The 21,052-nt window shown below is 40.6% G+C and overlaps 1 protein-coding gene across 9 annotated transcripts in view; it reads right to left on the bottom strand.

The window, feature by feature from the left end:
• ECPAS (Ecm29 proteasome adaptor and scaffold) overlaps positions 1-21,052 on the bottom strand; it is a 101,594-nt gene that overhangs the window by 10,153 nt on the left and 70,389 nt on the right. For 8 of the 9 annotated variants that reach the window (XM_033427463.2, XM_033427460.2, XM_033427465.2 and 5 more), the window contains 20 exons: positions 19,760-19,905; positions 19,270-19,324; positions 18,228-18,342; positions 17,503-17,571; positions 16,122-16,239; positions 15,698-15,865; positions 13,317-13,396; positions 12,603-12,708; positions 11,553-11,600; positions 10,397-10,518; positions 8,673-8,823; positions 6,714-6,779; positions 5,413-5,502; positions 4,255-4,321; positions 3,567-3,658; positions 3,421-3,487; positions 2,794-2,985; positions 1,935-2,143; positions 1,033-1,076; positions 744-936 (listed from right to left, as the gene is read on the bottom strand). In XM_033427463.2, coding sequence (XP_033283354.1) covers positions 744-936; positions 1,033-1,076; positions 1,935-2,143; positions 2,794-2,985; positions 3,421-3,487; positions 3,567-3,658; positions 4,255-4,321; positions 5,413-5,502; positions 6,714-6,779; positions 8,673-8,823; positions 10,397-10,518; positions 11,553-11,600; positions 12,603-12,708; positions 13,317-13,396; positions 15,698-15,865; positions 16,122-16,239; positions 17,503-17,571; positions 18,228-18,342; positions 19,270-19,324; positions 19,760-19,905 — 2,198 coding nt within the window. Of the gene's footprint in view, positions 1-743; positions 937-1,032; positions 1,077-1,900; positions 2,144-2,793; positions 2,986-3,420; positions 3,488-3,566; positions 3,659-4,254; positions 4,322-5,412; positions 5,503-6,713; positions 6,780-8,672; positions 8,824-10,396; positions 10,519-11,552; positions 11,601-12,602; positions 12,709-13,316; positions 13,397-15,697; positions 15,866-16,121; positions 16,240-17,502; positions 17,572-18,227; positions 18,343-19,269; positions 19,325-19,759; positions 19,906-21,052 lie in introns of those variants that run through there. The other variant, XR_007477857.1, reaches the window with a different exon arrangement.

Genomic DNA, 21,052 nt, shown 5'->3' on the forward strand with positions numbered 1-21,052 from the left:
TTTTGATCAAAGTCCCCCAGCATGTGGCAGAGTCTATCTTCACTCTGGGGTGCCCGGGGTGGCTGCAGCACACGCTTTCAAGGCAGAGCGTATCAGCAGCAAGACAGGGACTGTTCGCCCACTCCAACACCACTCTCGGGAACTCACCGCTCCCACGGCCTTGAGGTTCCCGGCTCGCTGGATGAAACCCTTGCAATAAACTCATCATTCTGCTTTGTTTTTTTAAAAAAAATAAAAAACAGCCACCCTTCTCCCATGGAGGGGAAAAGGATACCTAGAATGAAGACTACTATTCCCAGCCTCACCTGCAGCCAGGTGTGGCCACCCGGCTAAGCACTGGCCAGTGGGATAGAAGTGAAAGGGCCCTGTAGCAGCTTCTAGGAACTCTCCTTAAGAGAGAACTGACATACCTACTTTGATCCTTCATCCTTTCTTCATCTCCTCTGCCATCACCCACCTGGAATGCAGATACACGGTGGACCGTGAAGACAATGGCCACACCCCAGGGAAGGCAGAGCCGGGAGCTGCAAAGAGCCAGACTCCCTAAACTCTCCTGTGAGAGACTAATGTCTACCTTGTGTGAAGCCATGGTATTTGGGGATTTTTCTGCTATTTGCAGCTACATGAATCCTCCTAAAATATGCAAACAGGACACAGGAAAATCTCTTCCTTCTTTCCTTTTTTTAAATTTTTTTATTTTTTTAAAGTATAAAGCAGACCTGAAAGGATATGGCGATCATTACCTTCTTGATGAGAGGTATGACAATGTCAGCAAACTCCTGGAATCTGTCTTCTTTGGTGGCCTTTAAGACATCCCCTGCACAGCTGATTGCTGCAATCTTGTATTTGGGATTCTCTTTGCAACACTCCTTCAGAACAGCCTGGAGGATTTCACTGGTGCCAGGCTGACTGGGCACAGGCTTCTCCAGCTCTGCACTGCAGGATCCATACAAAAGCATCACAACAGTTAATAAAGGCTGCAGCTTTCAGGTGCAGTGTAAGAAATGGCATCTTCACTGAAGGAACATTTACCTGCAAGCTGTCACCACGCAGGCAATGGCTTTCAACAGTTCTTCCTAAAGGGTTGAAAGATGAGGAAATACTATTAAGCAAACGTGTCATTTACATACGCTGTACATGACTATAATTACCTCATAAATTTTTAAAAATTATGACAACAAAAATTAACCAGAGTCACCATATCTTTGACACACTTAACTGTTTAACAAGCACATCCACAGAGTTTTACTCCAAACCACGGAAGCAGGATAACTGTCTTCCTCACCATTTCATAAAGCCTAGAGAACCAACTTGTCCAAGGTCACAGAGGCAGAAGCATCAACAATGGAATCAGAACTGTGTCGACTCCTAGACCCGTACTTCATCTACAGCTCTGTACTGGCCGCTACTGGCTTCTACCACGTCAACCAGACTGTGTATGATGCCACAGTCTCGCGCTCCCCACTGAGTAGTCACTGTGTATAACCTACCATCACCCTTGTGTATAAAATGACTTTTACTAATTCAGAGACCCCAGAGATGGGCATCCTCAGCCCGGGGTTTAGATACAGCTTGCCTTGCTACTCAATTTCACATATGCCCAAATTCTGATCTGTTCATGAGGTCAACAGGGACAAAAGGGTGACCACTTGGCTTAAGACTTCTCTTGGAAAGCTGAACATGATAAATAAAAACCAACCTCCAGCATTACTGTGCAGTATTCAAGGACACGTGGGTTATACTTTGATGAAATATCACATTTAATCAGGCAAAGTTTACCCAAAGCTTCCCAACTGCCTAGGAAATCTGGTTTACAACAACAACCCATCTGATGTCCCACAAAACAACATTCTAATTTTTATAGAAAATGAAAGATGAAGTCATAATCCTTTAAGGATACCTTAAATTTAACTGGGCATGAATGGTTCCTTTACCTTTCCTGCCCATGTTCGTCCAGCTAGGCCTTGCAGTAATGCGGTCAGTATCATTCCCAGATACGGAGGTACCAGGGAGCTGGTTTGTTTTGCAATTGATGCCATGGCAATTGCACCCTGGGCTTTCATTTTCCAGGACTGAGACTGTAAAGCCTTCTGGGTGATAGTAATCAACTCCTGCAGGTATAACCGAATGCCACCAAAGGAACCTAAAGCAAAATTAAAAGCAACTCTTAAGTGACCAAAAAAAAAATATATATATATATATATATATATATATGTGCGTGTGTGTGTGTGTGTGTCTGTGTATATATATATGTGTGTATATGTGTATATATATATATGTAAACTAACTGATTTTTCTTTTCTAAGTCTGGAATAAAAGTCAGTGACCATCAATCTAAAGCAGTGATTCTCAATGGTTACATCACATCACTCTCTGAAAGGGAGAGCAATCTTGACAACAGCAGGACGTTATGAACTTGGATATGTCCACGGGAGGGCTCTCGTCCATTAACGTGTGTCAAGATGAAGAGCAGAGTGGAGAAGCACTACTCTAAAATAATACTCAAGGCAACACGAAAATCACTGTTCATTCTCAACTGAAATAAGCAAAGCTCTGCGTCGCTTGGGCATTTTCTATTCTCTCACATGGGCAGCAATGAGGGAGGAAAGAAAAGAGATCTGAGCGCCAACCTGAGAACTTGGAAATGTGGATGGGCTGAGAACCCAATGGGACACACATTGTTAAGGTCCCGGGAAAGTAACTACAGAAGTTTATGAATAAAAAAACATGAGTTAAAATTTTCAACTGTGGTTCTTAAGAAACAGGTTTAATTCACAGGCACTGTTTACTAACCAGGTACATTTTCCTGCCATACTTCAGTCCATAAATTACATTCTTCTTTTTCTGCTTTCTCCTCATCAGCAATTTCATGCATGCCTAGGAATGCCAAAGGCAGAACTTCTTTGGCATGGTTCTTCAGTACATCAGGGCTGTACCGTCCAATAGCATGAACAGTCAGAGCACAAGAGGTCTTGTAGATGGGTTCTAAAGAGAAGCAGAAAAAAACAATCTTTATGACACTTACTGTGTTTAGGGTAACTGATCAAAACAGACCACTGCTCTGGGCTTCCCTGGTGGCGCAGTGGTTGAGAGTCTGCCTGCCGATGCAGGGGACACGGGTTCGTGCCCCGGTCCGGGAAGATCCCACGTGCCGCGGAGCGGCTGGTCCCGTGAGCCATGGCTGCTGAGCCTGCGCGTCCAGAGCCTGTGCTCCGCAAAGGGAGAGGCCCGTGTACCGCAAAAAAACAAAAAACAGACCACTGCTTGACTTGTACTACAGCAAAACAAACCAGTAAAATCAATCAGAAATGTTCCTAGCAAACCACATAAAATCAGAAAGGGTAAGACCTGATTTGTATTGTTTCATTAGGTTGTTTACATCTAACTTAACAATAATTTAAGCAGGAAGAAAAAAGGTACCTTCTTTCTCCATATACCAGCCATTGAGTTTCTGCAGGAGTTTCTCTGTGCTGCTATCCCGTGACGTCTGGAAGAGAAACAATCCTGGTCAGTTCTTCATAATTATCAAAGTATACTTACTTAACTAAGTAAGAAATTCAACTCACCCGAACTAAATGGCCCATGGCAAATGCACAGGATTTCTGAATTACACCGTTCCGATCTGTCAGGCCACTAAGCAAAGCACTCATGAGTTTACCTAGTGGAAACAAAGAAGAAAAATCTGATACTTGGCTGACCAAATGCTCTGCTCTGTTCGTAGGACCAAAACAAACTTAACCCTATAATTAGTATCTGATTTATTCCATAGTAGTCTAGAACCCTTGCATGTTACATTTGTATATCCATTTGCTTCTCTTTGCCTGGTATAAAATTAAAAATTAACCTGTTATTAATTAATTAATCTAGACTATTATGGGGACAGTTGCAAAAACAAGAGTTAGGTACATAAAGTTCATCAGCCCCATCTCGAAGCCAATTCAAGCAAAGAAAAATGCTGATGTAAAATTAAATATAAATGGTAATAAACCATTTATACAGTACAGAATAGCAGATACTCTCACCTCCTTATACCACCAAGAAATAAACACTTATAAAACAGTAAAAACTTGCTAAGCTTGATCATCCTGTACCTCTTGCAAACAGAGATAAAGGTAGAAGTGGGAGAGTTTGAGGGAAGAAAAAGCACACGATATCACAAGCATGTCTGAATGATCACTGTTTTTCCTTTTAAAACCTTGTCACACAAGACATGGCCATACAAAAACATCACCCCAGTGGTTTTGACAAACTCACCTGAGTAAGGTGTTAGGTCCTGGGGACACTGAGTGGTTAATGACACAATGACACTGGCACAGCCTCCCTACAGGGTTACAAAGGCAAAGGTCTAAATTTGATGGTCACAATGTTCTACCAAACCCTTGGTTTTAGGAGTCAAAGATTTAAAGAAATACACAAAGCCTTACAGCCCCTCCAAGATTCTATCTAGAAAGAGTAAAACTCTTATTTTAAATTATTAACACAAAGATTTCCTTCAAGACTTCCTGCAGAGGTCTTGCTGCAAGTATACACTGCTCTCATACATTGCAAGTGAGAAGGAGACTCGTACAATCTTTTGGGAGGGCAACATGTCATCCTGTCCATCCTTGTTCTAACATTTCCCGTTCTAGGAATTTAACCAAAGGAAGCAGCTTCAGATGTGTCCAAAACCATTCATCACAGCGCTTTGTTTAGTATCAAAAAAGCTGAAAACAAATCAGGTATTCCTTGATGGGTTAAAATAAATGATGTTTCAGCCACATGAGAGAGTATATGGCCATTAGAGAGGACATCGTAGAAGACACATGCACAGAAAGAGACCAGAAGGAAACATTTTGAAATATCAACAGCAATTAACCCATGGGTGGTAAACTAACAGACAACTTCTAACTTTCTCCTGATCTATAAATGCTAAAATTTTAAAATACAAGTAAATGTTAATTTTGTCAGGAGAAATAAACGTTGAGTTGTTTGTTTTCAAAGTGTAGGGTGTGGGATCTGATCCTTGAAAAATCTTGGAAAGGAAGACATTTTTCCATCTAAATACCTACTGATTCCTCTGTGAAAAATACTAATCACCACCTTAAGCAACCATGACTTGGTAACTGGATGAGCATTTCCACTAATAACTGATTATGAACGAGGACCCAGAGGGCATGTACCTGGCAACCAGGGGACAGAAATGATTCCACTAAAAAAGTAAGACAATGTTTACTGAATATAAGTCACATGTTTTATATTCTGAATGAATTACATGTTTTAAGTTATTAGTGCAGTCATAGAAACAAAATAGTTAACATAAAATAAAGTCAGGTTTTAAGAAAAAAATGAATTTCACACATGACGGCTGTTCTATTTTTGTGGCCCAAACGAATGAAGATGCAAATTCCTCTTATGAAAAATACACTTGCTTACCTTAGTTCCAAGACCTACACCACTTCTGATCAGTTCACATAACCTAGGAACTAGCTCACCCAGCACCGACACATCAAGATACTGCAGGCACTTTTGGAAGAGAATAAATATAAAAAGTTAACCTTAGCAAATAATTAAGTCAGTACCACATCTTCAATTAATAACTGCCCACGTCAACTATGTACCCAACTGGTTTTGACATGAAGTGCAAAAACCACTGGTTTGATTTTGCTCCAATTTCAATGTTAAAATCATACTACAAACAAGAAAACCATTCATCAGTGGATCAACATTAAAAACAAAACAAAAATAATAAAAAACATTGATTTATAAAGGAGAAAATAAATAATGAGTACCCAAGAAGAGAGGATCTCTCTGGGCCTACTTCTTCTTTAACAATCCATGTTTAGTGTAAAAGACCTAGATTAAAACTGACCTTCTTCCGTGGTCCTGCCCTATCAAGCCACCTTATTAAAGTTGACTTCTTAGCTGAATTTGCTATACTATATATTTTTGAAAATATAATGACATATATTCTATTACTGATGAGCCTATCTATAAGGTGCTTGCTAACTATTCCTATTTCTTTAAGCTTTCTTTTGCCCTCATAATCCAACGAAGACATCCTTAGACCAAATTTTGGTAATAGTTCCCCAGTAAGCACTAAAAAAATTCCTTCTTCTCTTGTCTAGACCTGTGATCTGCCCATCAAAACAATTTCCAGTAGCTCACAAGCTCTCATTTAACCACTCCAGGGCATGCACAGCAGAGTCAGCTTTTGTGACCTTAGAGACTCTTTAACCCATGATTCCAGAAACATTGGAATTTCGAAACTTGGTGCCAAGCGCTCTTTTCTGCAAATCCCCTTCCTTTAACTGAACAACCTACCAACATTGCTCAGTTCTCTCTCCCTACCTTTTATGCTTCCTACTTCACTAACAGCTCCAGCTTACACCTTCCTAGGTCCTCCCAGAAACAATGCTCAGGCAGACACAAGTATCCGAACTTTCTAAATAGGCAGGCCAAAAGAGATACAGATATAGATTTATAGGCAGACCTTTCAATATATTGTTCTCCTGTGTAACACAAATCTGGACTGATGCAATCTAGTATTGGGGAAAGTATTCCATTTAGTAATACAGGAAAAGAAAAAAGAACTATAGTAAGAAAAAACTAGAGTCACAACAGCTGCCTTGACTCATCCCTTAAACCTCTACTTCATTTAATGTAACCTGAAGACTTTGAACAATTACACTCTAAGGTAAGCAAAGGTAAATGTTCTCATTACGTGAGGCACTTACCATGTTGATTGTTTCCATCATGGGAGAGGATTTGGCAGCACTGAGTCGGGCACTATCCATCGCAGCCTGAGAACACAAATGCAAGCACATTCAATCAATTAAGAAGAACCTCCAGGGACTTCCCTGGCATCCCAGTGGTTAGGACTCTGCGACTTTCACTGCTGAGGGCATGGGTTTGATCCCTGGTCAGGGAACTAGGATCCCACAAGCTGCACACGGCACAGCCAAAATAAAAGAAGAACCTCCACACACTCAAATTGGGCTTTACTGACAAATTAAGGAATATTTTAAAAAATAATATATAGATACAACAAATTCAAACACAAGTCTAAATAATTTCTTTTGTTCTACGCTCAACCATATACACGTAGAGGCAGCATCTCACTGTAAGTGAGAAATGCAGACAACAGTTAGAAATTAACTGCAGTTAGAAAATAACATAGTATGGCTCTGAGCAAGTTATCCAGCCTTCTTGAGCCTCAGGTTCTCCCTCCATTAAATAAAGAAACAGACTAAATAATTTTCTATCTAATACACGATTTTTAATTTTATACATGTATTGTTTTAACTTTATAAAGGACCCTCCTATCTATTGATACAATAGCATTTTAATCAAATAACTATGGTACAGGAGAGGTTGACACTATCCAGACATAGTAAGTGAGAAAAATTAGGCATACAGAAGTGCCTTGCCTAGGGCTGCAAAGTTTGGACTAGAATTTATGTTTCCTAATTCTCAACACCTAGTAGGTGAGAACCTAGGAAAGGCAAGATTACTGCTGAAAGAGGAAAGAATGATGACTGGATAAGAAACAGCAATATCAGAGGCAAAGGGAAAACAGAGTAAGTGATTAGAATATAATAGCTTAGGTAAGTTAAAAACCAAATAGTGAACTGAGAGAAAACTTTTACAATCATATAACAGGAGTTTGACAGTTCTAATAAAGACAAATGTAAAAACATAAGTGAAAAACAGACATAGAGTAGAAACATACAACTCACAGAAGAAATATTTATAAATGGATAACATAATACGAAAAGACAATGGACAACACTAATAATAGGAAACTAAATTAGAATAATGAGATTCTTGCTTATCAGACTGGTATTATTCAATGTTGGCAAAGATGTGGAGAAAACAGAGCATTCATAACTTTTGATGCCACAAAATCTCTCACACGAAAGTTCAAAATAATCTCACTGTGGAATACTCTGCATGCACTAAAAAGAATGAAATAGATCCATATATACACATGGTATTTTGTTAAAAACAAAAATCAAGTTGCAGAACAATATTCGCAGTCTGATTCTATTTTAAAATTAGTATGTTTGTTTGATTTTGAAGCCTATGACTACAAAAGAATTTGAAAAAAGACCCAGGAACTGCTGAGAGTGAGTACTCCTCAGGAAATGATACTGTGCTGCCACAGCAGAGGGGACTCCTAGGGGATTACTTTCTACTCTTCTGTGTTGTTTTAACTTTTCACAATAAATGTTTCATCTGTAATTAAAAAAACAGAACAAAACAAAACTCTAATCAGAGACTAGGGAACTGGAGTATACCTAAAAAGCAGAATAATTTTGGACTATGCAGAAGTCTACCTACAAATCCTCTTGATTTGCAAAGCAGGAATGGTCCATAGGAGGACTCTGAGGGTGTAGACCCAACCCCTAGAAAATAAACGAACATGTACAAAAAACCGTGTTAAATAAATGTATTGATGTATTTTTTTGGACGGAAGTGTCATTTTTCATTCACTTCACATAACAGTGTATGAGCCCTCTCCGGCCCCGCTAAAGAAACACTGCATGTGGTTATAGAAGTTGAGCTGTTTCAAGAGTGGTGAAAGTATCATCTGAGTCATGGAGTTTGTCTAAGGACCCTGGAAGGCCTGTTGAGTATCTTAACAGGATTCTCCCTTCATGATAATTACCAATATGGCTGTGTTGTCAACTCACCTTTTCTTGGTCTGTAGCCCGGAGACTCAAATAATTGAGAACTTGAGGCTCCAAGACACTTAAGGATTCTAGCAGAGCTGGGATGAGTTTTGGTGCATGCGGTTTCAACATGGCTCCTGCACTTTTGCTGATCTTCACGAGGGTGTTAATGCTACAGACACACAAAACACAACTCCTGAGTCCTTTTAACAAAGCAAGAAGCCCTACAGGTCTAATCATGAGGAGTTTCTGCACTTTATTGCATTAAGGAACATACTCCCTTGGGTACAGAGCCTGGTCTTAGCTCTGTGTTGGTTTTTTTTTTGGTTTTTGTTTTTACTTTTTATTACAGAAATGTTCATACATATATGAAAGTAAAGAGAATCATAAATGCAATTCCGTATGCTCTCCACCCAGTTCAACAAGCAGCAACCTTTGGCCAATTTTGTCTCACTTAGGCATCCACCATACATACAGACCATTCATATACTTTTCCCCCTGCCACTGTAGTATTTTGAAGCATATTCCCTAACTTCTACATGTATCATGAAGAGACCCAGATTTTTTATCATAATCAAAATACCATTTCACACCTAAAAAATATTAAGAATTTCTTTCATATCATCTAATATCCAAATTTCCTGACTGCTTCACAAGTGTCCGTAAGAGTTGGTTTGCTGAAATCAAATCCAGAGTCCATCTACACATTGCAATTTACTGCATTTCTTGAATCTTTTTCAACAGTGCTCTCTCCGTCCTCTTTTTTTTAAGCTATTGATTTGTATTCTGATGGTGTCACTTAAGAGGTTCCTCTGTAGCTTATACAGATCTGCAGGCTAAAATCAAGTTCAGTTCAATTTTTTTTAAAACAAGAATCTTTCACGGGTGGTCTTCGCATGTCCTGCCTCATCACATCAAGATGCTTATGTTTTTTTGTGCTGTTGAATGAACAGCAGGTTCAAGTTTGGTCAGCACGAACCAACCATCCATTATAATGCTCCTCCCGTCAGCCTTTACCAGTGGACTCAGGAGCCACTTATGATCACTACCTGGAGTATCCTAGTGAGGAGAGCAAAATGGTGATACCCTAATTTTATCATTCCTTTGCATTTGTTAGGTGAATCCTTCTGAGAAGAGCTTTCCCATAGCAACTATTTGGTTACCATGAAATAGTGTTGGTACTGTTAATTTGAGCTCATTTCAAGAGGGAAATAAAAAATGGAACAGATGAAGTTCCCAGATAGCACTCTGGTTTAAAAAAAAAAAAAAAAAAAAAAAAAGAATCCTTCACTGCCGATTTTAACTTAAAAGAGCCATATATATCTAAATGTGTACTACTTGAATATTTCACAGGCGGCAAACAGTTTATTTTAAACATAACAATCTGTGAAACATTACTAAGTGGTATAACCAACAAGCAAGCTCTCAAGGACCTGAGGCGTAGCAGAATAGGACGATGTGCCTGCTGGGGGCAGAGGCCAATGACAAGAAAATAACAAACACACTTTACTCAAGGTTGAGGCAGAGTGGCAGAAGGCTGGACAAAAGCAAGGCTCCCATGAGAATGTCTCTGCAAAAATGTTCTGACTCACCACTTCTCGCATTTGCTATTGGGTCACCCCACTGGATTCTCAACTCATTTCTCCACTCTTTCAAGAATCTAACATTCAAAGAAACCCAATTTCTACTGGGTGGCTAAGAACTAAGTAAATCCAATGCATTCAATTTCATCAGCTGATTCAAACCTGAGGGCTCGAACTTCTGTCACAGGACTCATCACTCCTTTGTCCAGAAGGCAGGGCAGGAGGACAGCAATGGTTCTCTGGCCAGCGGCTCCTTTGGCAGGGTCACACATTTTCACACAAACCTCACATACAAAGAGCATGGAAATTAGTGAAACTGACCTCTCACCCAATAACGCGTTCATCTGACAAAATACTTCCTACTTCCTATATCCATAGAAAAGGGTAAGTGACTCTACTTTCTACAATATCACAGGAAGAAAAAGAAGATCTCATGATCTGGGATTGAGTCCTATGTCTGCCAATAACTATACAGAAAATTTGGTAATGCATTTTACTTTCTAAGCTTTGGTCTTCTAATTTGCGAAACAGGAAACAGTTGAAGATGAAACGAGAATATGTTTAGAAAGCACTGAAGAAGGCTTAAGGTATTATTATCAATAACTTTGGGTGGCAGCATAACACAGAGGTCAAGAACACAAATGTGGAATAAGAAACACTTGGATTTAAAACCTTCTAACACATTAGAAGGCCCTGATATACCACGAAATCAAGTTCAAGCGGGGAACCAGTTTCAAAAAGGCTGCCAGGGCTTCCCTGGTGGCGCAGTGGTTGAGAGTCCGCCTGCCGATGCAGGGGACACGGGTTCGTGCCCCAGTCCGGGAAGATCCCACATGCCGCGGAGCGGCTAGGCCCGTGAGCCATGGCCGCTGAGCCTGCACGTCCGGAGCCTGTGCTCCACAATGGGAGAGGCCACAGCAGTGAGAGGCCCGCGTACCGCAAAAGAAAAAAAAAGGTTGCCAACCTCAGAAGTATGAAAGGCAGATTAACATATAAACATAGCAATAATAAAGAGAATAGATGTTGCTTGATCTAAATGTAATGTGTACTTCAGGGTCAAGAGAAAGTCCTATCTTATATAAAGGCCTAGGAAAGCTCTCCATTTAAAGAGCCCAGAGACACACTTTGTTAAAAATACTAGCATTCTAACATAATAGCAACCAGTTTCCCATTCATTGTTAAGAAGTGGGCTGTAACATGAAGCCAGTTACACTGCAACTAAATGTCACTTTATATGACAAAAAAATAAGTCATAATTTTCACTGTCACATAGAATCCTGACCCACTTCACCCCCCAGTATAAGACTAGAGTTTTCACCTTGCTCAGCGTTTTCAGAGCTAGTTCTGCTGCTTTTCGTACAGATTCCTAAAAATGAGAAGAATATGACATTATACAACGTCAGAGTTTCCCTCTCATCTACCCCAAAATGTGTATTTAAACTGCCTCCAAATCTACACAAATTGGTGAAAAATCCTACTTTCATTACTAGGTAAAAAATGGTGTTTCACTAGGCTCTTTGCCCATCAAGGAACATATTACCATTCCATACTACTGTTTTTTAAATTAGATACAACCTGTTTTGACCTTACAAAAATACGGATATTAAGTATAACAGTTTAGAAACTAAATATATTATAAAAGCAAATATATAGAGATCTATGTGAAGATTCTGAAAGACTTAAAAAAACTCTGACGAATAAAGCAAAAAACTGAAGTGCCTAATTTTAACGGTAAGATGGAAAAATTTTAAATTTAGACTGCCGAGGCAAAAGAGAAACTGGTCACGTTATTTGGGAATGACTGATCCAACTTACGAAGCTGATCTAAGTAGAGTTATTTTGGATTATTTCTAAACTGTTATTTGTTCCTCACAACAGCATCACAAGATCTCTACTAAAAGAAAATCAGGCAGTAGTTACCCTTTTTTCTTTTTTTTTTTTTTTAACTTTAATTAAATTTAGATCTAAAGATACCTAAACTTGCCACTTCACACACACATCAAAACTGAAACTTTGGGGCTTCCCTGGTGGCGCAGTGGTTGAGAGTCCACCTGCCGATGCAGGGGACGCGAGTTCGTGCCCCGGTCTGGGAAGATCCCACATGCCGCAGAGCGGCTGGGCCCGTGAGCCATGGCTGCTGAGCCTGCGCGTCCGGAGCCTGTGCTCCGCAACGGAAGAGGCCACAGCAGTGAGAGGCCCGCGTACCGCAAAAAAACCCCAAAAAAACAAAACTGAAACTTTGGAGGAAAATTCTGGTCTTTTAAAAAAAATTGTCTGGATATTGAATTTTGAAATATGTACCATACATATTTTAACAATTCCAATTTATGCTATTCTATAAATAAATGCAGATTTATGTATATAGTACCTTTATATCATCTTGTACTCTAAAGAGAGTTTCCCAAATTTCTGGAAGTTTATCAATGATGTCATCTAGGGGTCTTCCTCTCAATAAATCGTTCAGAGCTAAACAGCTGAAAATAAACAATTTGGTTTCAAATATATGATCAAGAAAGCTCAATATTTTACTATGAAACAGTCATATCAAACAAGAATATGGATTCTGCCTATATTTCTAGTCTTAACCCCCTCACCCCAAAACGGCAATGACTACTCTCTTCTTGGTGCCTCAAATATACCACAGGCATATGGCATGTACACTCATCAAATGTCTATTTCCCACAACTCTAATATAATCTCTTCAAGATGATACATCATTTTTTACTTACCAATATACCTCCAGGGCCTAGCACACTGCCAAGCATATAGCAGGCACTGAATAAACATAAATTATATATGTATAAATAAATGCTACCCTACAAAGTCATGAGAGTATATAAATGTATCTTGATGTCTAATTTAACAAGTGATCTACTTCTGTTATTTCATACTTACAAAAACTAAGACAACTTAGGAAAACCACTGACTAGAGCTTAAATATCATTAACTGTCTAACCCAACCAGAAATATGCTTTTTAGTGGTTTTAACTTATTCCTTTTGCACAAAGTATAAAACTTGGAAATTTGAAGGGAAAAAAAATTCAATTTTATTTGACTAGTCTTATATTTCCAAAAATGGTACCTGGATTCTCGAACTCGCCACATATTGCTGGTTAGATTCTTAACCAAATCTTGAAGAATTTCCTTCAAATACTTATCCACCTAATGAAAACAAAAGGATAAAACTGAGAACGCAAAATCCATCAATAATCAAATGATTCATCTCTACCACACTGTGTTTCTGTACGTAACAGCCTAAGTGTCTCCCTAGGCCTCTCTGTCCACAACTCTCTCCCCACTTTAGTTGCTGGAAGCTGCCCCGCTGATCATCCTGAAATGCAAACATGATCCTCTTATTTTCCTCAGTGCATGAGAATAAAGTCCAATCACCCAGGCGTGGGTACGAAGCCCTCCTGGGACCATCTAGCTCCCAAGTTCTTGTATGTCCTGCCTCACCTCCACTCCCTAGCACACACCACCTCTACCTCTTCCAGCTCCTACTTGTTCAAGATTCAAATCAGGCATCACCTTCGCAGACAGGACTGGCCTACTCTGCCCTATGTTCCCACGGCACCTTCTTACGCACACTGTATCAGACAGCACAGTAACTGTTCTGCCCCTTCACACTGAGACCTCGAGGGCAGGGACAGTGTCTCACTTGTCCTTCCCTCCCTGGTAGCCTGCACCACGTCTGGCACATAAAGAAGCACTTGATTGTTCAGAATGAAGACGAATTTAATCTTTTAAGCCTCTTTAGTTTTGATATACACTTATCCATTTGGTAATAACTACACACACCGATAGTAGATTCACTTTTTATGCTAATCCAAAGAACTTCAAAACTTATGGCTTTTCCACTATTACTCTTGTAGGTAGGAGAGGTTTTGTTATCCTCACTTACATTTAAGAAAACCAAGACAGGGAGGAAATAACTCACCTAAGATTTAAGAAACTGATGTCTTTCTATGTCCATGTCTCTAGACAGTCTCCACAGTGATCTCATCCACATCTGTGGCTTCACCTTCCACTCACACAGAGGTGACACTCACATCCTGCGAGCCTAAGCCTGGGCCCTGAACTCGACCTATTAGATCTCAAGTTGACCCAGTGGTACCAAGTACTCTCCTAGAGCAAACAGAACTCACAGAACCCTCAAGGTGGAACCCTCCAGTGCCCACCAGCATCAGACTGGAGACAGGAAAGGGCTGCATCATGCTCAGGCATGGAAAGACAGGGTAAGGGTCATGGGGTTTATTTAAAGTGAACTAGGAAGCCAACAAAGGATTTTAACCCAAAATGCAATCCAATTTGCATTTTTAAAAATCACTTTTACTATTGGTAATTAAATGAAAGAAGGCAAAGAGAAGAGAAAGGTGACAACCTGTTCATCAGGGAGGATATAAGGAAAAAAGAGAATAGATTCAAGAAATACTTTGGAGGGAATTCCCTGGAGATCCAGTGGTTAAGATGCAGCGCTTTCACTGCTGTGGGCCCGGGTTTGATCCCTGGTCAGGGAACTGAGATCCCGCAAGCCACACAGTGGAAGGAAGGGAAGAAGGGAGGAAGAAAGAAAGAAAGAGAAAAAGAGAGAAAGAGAGAGAGAGAAAGAAAGAGAGAAACAGAGAAAAAGAAAGAGAAAGAAGGGAAGAAGGGAAAGGAGGGAGGGAGAAATACTTTGGAAGCAGAATCAACAGAATTTGCTACTGGATTCAATTGAGGGTGAGGGTGAGACAGACAATAATCAAGGATGATGCCCAGTTTCCCAGCTGGGGTAAATGAATGAACGCTGAGGAGAAGAGAGGGGGAAGTTTGTTTTTTTAAGTCCCATTCTAGACATATTAAGTCTAAGGTATCTTGAAACAACATCCAAGTGATAATGTCAAGCAGGCAGTGAGATAGACAAGTCAGGAGCACAAGTCGTGCCTGGGCCATAAGTAAAGACTGGGAACCATCACAATCAAGATGACACATAAGCCCTGGAACTGAGGAGCTGCTCTAAAAAGAGAAAGTGGAGAGAGTCAACGGTACTCAGAGGCAAGCCCTGAGAAATCCTAGTATCTAACAGTGAAGGAGAATATGAGAAGCAGCCAGATGAGAAAAAACCAAATACGGTAATTGCCTGATTCCTTATCTACCTCCCCAACTACGTGAACTCCTTGAAGGCAAGAACCACGACCTGTTCTCCACTACATCAGTGGTTAACTATCGACATACAGTTTTCCATTTGTGTGGATACACTGCCACTTCCTTAACCATCCACCCAATGGACATTTAGATTGTTTCCATTTTTGAGATTTCAATAAATGTTGCCATGAGCATCTCTGATACCTTGAAAGAAGGAAGAAAGCAAGGGATGAAAGAAAGTCTGTTTGTTTAAACAAAAAAGTACACAAAGTAGAAAGGAAGATGAGCATGAGTTTACATGCCATGTGTAGCCCGGGACAAGGGTTCACAGATACTTGCCATTGACTTGTCAGTGACCAGCGCATTCCAAATACTTGTCATGGCCTGTCGAATGCCAAGGTTGGGATCAAACTGGTAACGATAAAGACGAGGAACTAGTTGAGGCAGGAAAGGAGCTAGCTGCTCTCCAGCTCTGGTAGCAATTACATTAAAACCAAAAGCAGCACCCTAAAAAAATAATAACAAAGTGGCTCAGATATAATATCCACATATGAAAAATCACAAAATTCTTGTCCCTGAATAGAGCCTGATTTACTGGGTGTCCGGCTTTACCCATCAGTAATAGCAGCTATGTGGTGATCTAGATCTCTCTAATCACACACTTTTACAAAACATACTGCATAACAGTTGTCCCCGTCTGCCAATGCAGGAGGTTTGATTTGGAGGGAAGAAAAAAATAAAATGTCCAGCAATAGCCACTTACCTTCCTAGAGTTCCACATTGCGTGATGGTTGGCTAGATTCATAAATTTATACACCAGGTCGGGCTGACTAAGATCACTTGCCAGAGAACAAAGCTCCTTGTAAGTAGAGAGGCCCTGGCTTGAAAACAAAGATGAGAAGTATGCTGTAATGTATCTCTCCACCTCCAGACTATTAAAAATTACATTACCAGTATTACTAGGGCATTTTAAAATTATGTTTGCGCTAAATTTCCAATATTGCGTTATCTCATTACCACAGAGGCAGAGAACCAGGGTGACGAGAATATAAAAAGTCGCCTACTTCAGTTCTCAGCAATGGCTGGTAAATGACCTAAGGCACCTGTGATGCCCATGACGGTGGAGCCCTCATCACCTCAGGAGACAGCAATAATTCTTCGGTGCACTGTGCACCAGCCTCTCTCAGGATCCCGAGAGCCGTCTGAAGACAGCTTCCGTCTTCCCTACACCTTTTCTAAGCTACAGCGTCCCTATCCTGATAACAACTTCTTCAAGTCCTGTTAACTTCCCTCTGTATTTGCTCAACTACCTGATCTTTTTCATTATTTTGTGAAAAGTGAGCACTTCTTTTAAAACTCAGAGGGAGTCTAGAGGGAGGGTAAGTGGAATGAAACAACTTCAGTGTGAAAACATGGAGCTACGGGAAAGACAGCCTGAGGCAGGGCTCTGGGGACTCCCCAGCGAGGCCCAGCAAGCTGCAGCTGGACCTGAGGGTTTTCAGAGGAGAAGCAACAGTACAACCATGATGGAATAGTGATAAGACAAAAGAGGTAAGGCTCTACGAATTAATTTGAAATGCCCAGCTGGTGGACTCCACAGCACCAAGTAGAGATGCCCCTCCAAAACACTAGGTGCAGTGCGTGCTGATTCCTCCCTGAGGACCCGCTGGCTGGGAGCTGACAGAACTGCCCTCAGTCCAAGGTCAGGTCCTCCCCGAGAGCAGCCCACCACCAACGGCTAGTCACTGAGGGGGTGAAAAGACCTGAGGAGGGGACACAGAGCAGGACCTCCCTGCAGGCCCTCCCAGCCCAGTCCCAGAGCTCCGTGATGGGTCACGGTCTCGTAAGCGGGGGCAGCAGGTCACCTCCTCCTCGGCCACTGGACCTGTCCTGCCTCCTCAGTCCCCCAGGGTGACGACTCCAGGCACCCTTCAATGAACTTCCAGCACACACACCTCCATCTCAGTCTGCTCCCCCAGGAAACCCAATCTAAAACACTAGGCTTTTTCACTGACATTTTCTTCTTCCACTAACACACAACACCTCCCACGAGGGTGGAAATCAACCTGGTGAGCACCCTTCCCAACGGAGAGAAGATGTCTACATCTTCATTGATGACTGATCAATGGATCCGGCACACTTACCCATCAGGGGTTTTGCCAAGGCCTCCTCCTTGAAACACCACTGTCTCTCCAGAAACTTCATGCTTAGCTCTAAACGAAAACAACACCAAGAATTTAAATTAGCCTCGAATTTTTCATACCACCATTCAACTAATGCATACATTTCATCTGTAAACTGATAAAATCAAATTCCCTATCAAGTATCTACAGTGTGCAAGATGTAAAAGTCAACTAACCCTTCCCATCAGCCAGAGAATTTTGTAAAATGAAGTCTAGGAAGAACAAATAGATATAAAAGACATCCCACATAAAGTTACACTGAGTTAAATGTGGTCACACATTGAGAACTATTCTTCCTACAAGGAAAGTAACATAAAGCAGAAACCAATTACGAGAATGACTGCCCGCCTCTTCCTCTTCACAGATTGGATCTGCGTGACACACTTCCTCTCCACATCTTCATTCCATTTAGCCAACGGTAATTACGGTACTTCTGTAATCAAATGCTTTACCTGTCCCAAGATCATTCAATTTTCGAAGCCTGAATTACTGGCCTGTTTCTAAACAGTATACACTGGATAATTAAACTGCTATCCACAGCATAACAATCGATGATTTGCAATTTAGAAAAGGCTTAATAAACAGGAAAAATCACAAGCTGAACTTTCCTTCCTCCACTTCATATTCTCAGTATGTGCAAAACTTGCCCTGCGTGTTCAAATCTGAAATTTTCAAGTTCACTGTACCTTTTGCCAGTCATCAGTGTTTCTACAAGAGTAGAAACCAACTCCTGTTGATCTTGTTCATTGCCCAGTTCATACACCAACCCAAGGCCTTTTGAGGCAACATCTTGGCTAAGTTCTACACAGAAGTCAGACAAAACAATATTGTTTTAAGAAAAATTTGTCCTCTGGGCATCAAGTTAAAAAAAAGTTAAACTTGTAACATTAACCCAAAATGATATCAAAGTAAAGATATGAAAACATAATCAACCTGCCTATTTTGTTAAAAACATACTAAATCATCTGAGTGGACATGACACCAGCAAGTCTCTGTAAATGAGAACTACATTCACAGAACATCCAACTCACAGGCCAAGTCAACCCTGCTGGGCCTTAGTGTGTAGTGCATGGTGACAAAGGGTCAGTGGAGGCACGTCGCACACATGAGAGGTAATCACAGGATTTAAGGACGCCCACGTGCAATTTTTTAAATGAAAAGTCAACATTAGACCACATGTTTAAAACAATTAATAAAACAAAGCTACTATTTAAATGTCTAACACAAATATTTGCACTCTCTCCTGGCTTAAATCACAGAGAGAAAAGGAATTCTAAGTATTAGGAGAAGAAAGCTATCATTTGGTACCAGTATGAGTTAAAGAAGGCCTCGGCTCCACTTTTAAATGCAAAACTGATCTAATGAATAAATGATCTAATGAATAAATAAATACATTAAGAATCAAGTTTCCTGTAGCCTTCTTTTACGTTCATTAATCCAGGTTTTTCAAAATTTAAAATACAAGTTTAGGGCTTCCCTGGTGGCGCAGTGGTTGAGAGTCCGCCTGCCGATGCAGGGGACACGGGTTCGTGCCCCGGTCCGGGAAGATCCCACATGCCGCGGAGCGGCTGGGCCAGTGAGCCATGGCCGCTGAGCCTGCGCGTCTGGACCCTGTGCTCCGCAACGGGAGAGGCCACAACAGTGAGAGGCCCGCGTACCGCAAAAACAAACAAACAAAAAATACAAGTTTAAAGAAGTCTGGAAATCAAATATTTACCAATTACTTACCATCATTTTCTGACAAAACAGAAACAAATGCACTCTGAATTTCTTTAAGATGAGACTGAAAGAAGAAAAAAGGCATTCAGAACACTGAAACTCTACCTCCTTGGGAGAATAAAAATCTTGCTCTCAGGGTACACAACCCCTGTGAAGTCTCACGACCAGAGGCAGTCACAAACCCTGCTGTGCTCTCATCTTGGAAGGTGGCCAAATTACCTGAAGGTTGTGGCACTTACAGGTGGTCTAACGCACACAGTCTGAGCCTCCCCCATCCTCACCACTTCCTCTGACATTGTACCTTCAACTTAAGAATCATCTTCCAGCCCATATATATCAGGTACCATCCTTCATTCCTTCATGTATAGCTTATTTCAAAATATGTGTTACTGGTTAGTGGCCCTCACCCTCATACACTTCCCCTCCTACCACCTTTCTATTATAAATACTTCATAAACAGTTTCCAACAGAGCTGGACCACATTTACAGAATGGCTTACCTTCACTTCTTGATGGGTACTTAGCTTCCTCACAAGGGAAAGGAGCCAGATGCAGGCTGCTTGCCTCACATGTGGGTTGGAGCTGATGATATGTTTATTTAAAATCACATCCAGCACCCAGGGGACCACATCATTAACTTTAGCTCCTAGGGAAAGGGAAAGAATGATAAGAAGCAATTAACATAACTGAATAGAGCTCCCTGAAAAAGATAAAATTTTAATCAACATTTACTCAATACAACAATCCTACAACATATTAAGATCTAAATGACTAAGGTGTTTAAATAAATTGCTGAAGGAACTGAGAATCATTCATTTCAGAACCTAGCATAAACTAAATAACCTTTCAAAGGTACTCAGATAACTTTAGTTCCCTAGAATGAAAAATTATCACTCTCATGGGGGAGGCTAGACATGTGTAGGGGTAGAGGGTGTGGGAAACCTCTGCACCTTCCTCTTAATGTTGCTCTGAACCTAAAACTTCTCTTTTTAAAAATCTGTCTTAAGTTTTTTTAATACTCATATGATTAATGTAATTTTACTCATTTAAACAGTGACAGCAGGAAAAAAAAGTATTTCTCTTCCTTTATATTTCCTTTTAGATCTTAATTGCACATGGAGTTTTTAAAATAAATATTTTTTCTTTTATTTGTTTGTTTTTAAATTTTAAAATTTTTATTGGAGCATAGTTAATTTACAATGTTGTATTAGTTTTGTCTTAATTTTTAAAAATTATCCCCATTCTTTCTAGTGTCAGCAATTTTTCTTTCTCTACCGTATCTTTCCCATCTCCATCTAAAAACTAACAGGCAAACCAACCTCTATTAACCTCACTTTCCTCCTCCAGCTACTACGCCATTGTTCTCCTTTCCTTTGTCACTTCAGAGTTCCTCAACCTTGGCATTACTGAGGTTGGCAGGACACTCTGCTGTGGAGAGCCATCCTGTGCCCTGTAGGATGTTCACAGCATATGAGACATGTGAAATCACAGTACCTGTAACATGTCATCAGAAAACGCATGCCCCTTCACCTATGTGGTCACTAAAAGCCAGAGGGACTTGGTGAAGAGGCACCTGCTGCACAACCTGCACTGTGTGATAAAGGATTAGGGGACACAAAACTTGGAAACTGCTAGGCCTCAACCTCTAACACTGGCTAACCACACCAGTCCTCACGAATAGAGCACAAGTCTGAAGGTAATCGATAGCTAACTCCCCTGCCTGCTTTGCCAAAGGACTAAAGAAACAGTTCTCATTCATTTTGTGCTCAGTCTCCTTTAACCAACTATCTTTC

The sequence above is a fragment of the Orcinus orca genome, chromosome 6 (genome assembly GCF_937001465.1).
Source record: "Orcinus orca chromosome 6, mOrcOrc1.1, whole genome shotgun sequence".
Lineage (NCBI taxonomy): Eukaryota > Metazoa > Chordata > Mammalia > Artiodactyla > Delphinidae > Orcinus > Orcinus orca.